The sequence below is a fragment of the Trichechus manatus genome, unplaced genomic scaffold (genome assembly GCF_000243295.1).
Source record: "Trichechus manatus latirostris isolate Lorelei unplaced genomic scaffold, TriManLat1.0 scaffold00258, whole genome shotgun sequence".
Lineage (NCBI taxonomy): Eukaryota > Metazoa > Chordata > Mammalia > Sirenia > Trichechidae > Trichechus > Trichechus manatus.
Genome location: NW_004444194.1, coordinates 1,714,313 through 1,717,359, shown reverse-complemented (window position 1 = coordinate 1,717,359; position 3,047 = coordinate 1,714,313). Strand labels below are relative to the sequence as shown.

The 3,047-nt window shown below is 62.0% G+C and overlaps 1 protein-coding gene across 2 annotated transcripts in view; it reads right to left on the bottom strand.

Annotated features, from left to right (window-relative positions):
- LYL1 (LYL1 basic helix-loop-helix family member) overlaps positions 1-1,658 on the bottom strand; it is a 4,204-nt gene extending 2,546 nt beyond the window's left edge. For both annotated transcript variants that reach the window (XM_023724762.1, XM_023724761.1), the window contains exons 1-3: positions 1,311-1,658; positions 1,138-1,229; positions 1-225 (exon numbers count right to left, since the gene is read on the bottom strand). The exon at positions 1-225 is cut by the window's left edge. In XM_023724762.1, coding sequence (XP_023580530.1) covers positions 1-225; positions 1,138-1,229; positions 1,311-1,642 — 649 coding nt within the window. In that variant the 5' untranslated portion in view covers positions 1,643-1,658. The remainder of the gene's footprint in view (positions 226-1,137; positions 1,230-1,310) is intronic.
- Between the last annotated feature and the right edge of the window lie 1,389 nt (positions 1,659-3,047).

Below are 3,047 nucleotides of genomic sequence, written 5' to 3'. Positions count from 1 at the left end.
CGGGGCCCGCGGCCAGCGCGGCCGCCTGGTCACGCAGCAGCCGCACCAGGAAGCCGATGTACTTCATGGCCAGGCGGAGCACCTCGTTCTTGCTCAGCTTCCTGTCGGGCGGGTGCGTTGGCAGAAGCTTCCTGAGCTCAGCGAAGGCGCCGTTCACGTTCTGCTGTCGCCAGCGCTCGCGGCTGTTGGTGAACACGCGCCGGGCCACCTTCTGGGGCTGGTGACCTGCAGACAGGCGGGAAGGACTGGCAATGAGGCCCAGAGGGCGCCCCCGGCGCCCTCACTTCTGGCACCCCCTACCCTCGCGGGGGCCTAACCCAGGCAGCTCCTCTACCAGTTAGGAACCTCCCTGCCCTCTCCTTACCATCCCCTCTAAGAGCTGTGACAATCACAGGCCCTGTCCCAGCTGCAGATGGCTGTCCTGCCTTCAATACCAGTGATTCTCACACTTTAATGCCTATGGCTGAGATTCCCAAGGGAGTGTTTCTCCGTGACTGCCAGTCTGGCTAGCGCTCATTCTGAGTGGGTCTGGCCCCTTGGTGTGGCTGGGTGTTTTTATGAGTCTGAGAAGTAGTCTCATTGTGACTGTGGTCCTGTTGGTGTCTTCTGTGGCTCTGTGATTTGTGGTATACTGGAATGGCTGTGGATGTGTGTGGCAGTTGCCGTGTAGCTGTGATTATGGGACTATCTCCTGTGTAGGTGGGGTTCTGTGGCTGTCCTCTATACGGCTGTGGTTCTGTGGCTGTGGTTCCGTGGCTGTCCCTTGTGTGGATGTGGTTCTGTGGCTGTCTCCTGTGTGGCTGTACATCTGCGTGGAGCTGTCATCCTGTTTGCACTGTGCCACGTGGGGCTGTGTGTTTTGCCATGACTCGTCGTGGCTGTGCTGCTTGGCTTGTTGGGGTGGCTGCAGTTGTGTACTATGGGACTGTGGTTTTGCATAGAGGTCTAGCTTGTCCCACATGGGCTTGCTCTGTGTGTGTGTGTGTGTGTGTGTGTGTGTGTGTGTGTGTGTGTGTGTGTTTGAAACGTCTCTCCTTGTGGAAGGGTATGGGACACAGACCTGGGCCCCATGCAGAGACAGGTGGTTCCTTCAGCACACCTACACGTGTACACGCACACACACACACCCATGCTCACCCTCAGCCAGGTCCAGCTCACAGTGACTTGGTCTCCGTTTCAGCCGGCTGCTAGGGAAGATGCCGAAAGGTCCTGCCGGCCCAATGTAGAGGCTGTAAGGGGTTGTGGGTCACTAACGCTTTGTGGGCAAGGCCCCCTAGCCCCCAGCCCCCCAGGTCCTAGTCCCCACTGACCTGTTGAGGAAGGGGTGAGGGTGGTAATGCAGGGCCAGGGGGGGAGGGGCAGTTCCTAGGGCAGAGAGTTGCAGAAGAGGGGGCCGCAGGGCAGTCAGCTCCGTGGTGGGGACGCCTGCCCCTGGGGGCCTGGTGTGGCCCAGGCTGATCACCGGCACCCCGGGGGGCAGCCTGGAGGGTGAGGAACCTGGGTGGCCCACCTCCTCCACCTTTGGGGGCCCAGGCGAGGCTGGCTCAGGGGGTGGGGTGGGCGCTGGGCTGGGGCCACACACCATCTCTGCCTTCTCAGTCATGGTGGGGCCCACCTCTGCCTGGGCCTGGGGCGGGCACATGGACCCCGAGGGGGGTGCTCACCTGTGGGAGGGAAGGAAGCCAGTGTGGAGGGAGGACCCAGCTGCCACCCCCCACACCTAAGAGAGCTGGAGGGCTGGAGGGCCTGGGGGCGGGGTTCAGTGGGCAAAGGCTAGGCAGGTGGTGGGTGGGCTCAGATACTGTCCAGTGCAAGGGCAGAAGGCGCCCATGGAGGTACTAGGCCCCACAGGGCCATCTCTGAGCTACCTGAGGGCCTCCATCGTCTAGCCACTGAGCAAATTTACCTTCTTCTAAGATCCCCCCCACCTGCAGCCTGGGGGGACAATGCAGGGATCCCCTGGCTGATCCTGGGATCCCCCAAACCCCGAATTGACCCTCTGACCCTCCACTGACCCTGCAGGCTAACTTTGTAACCCTCAGAGCTGATCCTGAGACCCCTCATTGACTCATCAATGCCATGTGACTATGAAACCTCTCCAAGATTGACCTCTGACCCTTCTCTGATGCCCAGGTTGGCCCCATAGCCCTCAGATGTGTCTCTGAGGCTCCTCCTGTTGACTCTGCCTCCATGTCTGAGCCTTCCATGATTAGTCCAGTGACTCCTCATCCCCTAAAAATGTCCCCCTTGCTAGCCCGGTGGACCCACTATTGACACTGTGACTCCAAATGCTGACCCCAGGGCCTCTAAACACTGACCTCACTGCCTAGTACAGTCATGTTGCATGCTCTAACCCTCCCTGTGGAGTCCCCCAGGTTGGCACCCAATTTTGTACCCTGCTTCAATGTCTCTGTTCACTCTTGGCCCCAAGACCTGGGGTGTCCCCAAAAAGTCTGGGCCCTCCTAGCCCCTCTGCCTTGTCTTCCTGGGGAGGGTCCCAACTAGGCCCTGAGGAAGCTGGCCTGGCCTCTCACTTCATGGGCCAGCCCCATGAATGAATGAAGGAATGAATGCAGGCAGATCCCAGACCCTTCAGGCCGGCCCCCCTCTTACCCCAGCACTGGTCCCACCGCCTGGTGAGTGCCTGGGCTTGGGCCCCTTGGGGCCAGGATTCAAGTTCGGCTTCAGGCGTGGCCTCTGTGCACACAGCCCACAGTCCGCTGCCCCGTCTGGACCATGCTGTTGGGCCGGGCCTCCTCTAGGGTCCTGAGGGCCTGGCGGCTGCGTCGGCGCCTTTGTCCCCCCCGAGAGAAAGTGAGCACTCTGGCTGGACCGCCCTCTCCCCGGCCCGGCTTCCTCCCTTGCCCAGCGCAGAGGCTGGAGGATGCTGGGCGGGCGCAGATAAGGGCCTGGCCGCCTGGCCGCGCCTGATAAGGAGCCGCGCTGACCCCGGAGGAAATCGGCGGGCGGGGACCTCTGAGCGCGGGCCTCCGGGCCCCGCCCCCGGCCGGCGCAGGCAGGACTCGGCCTGTCACCCCAGGGGCCCC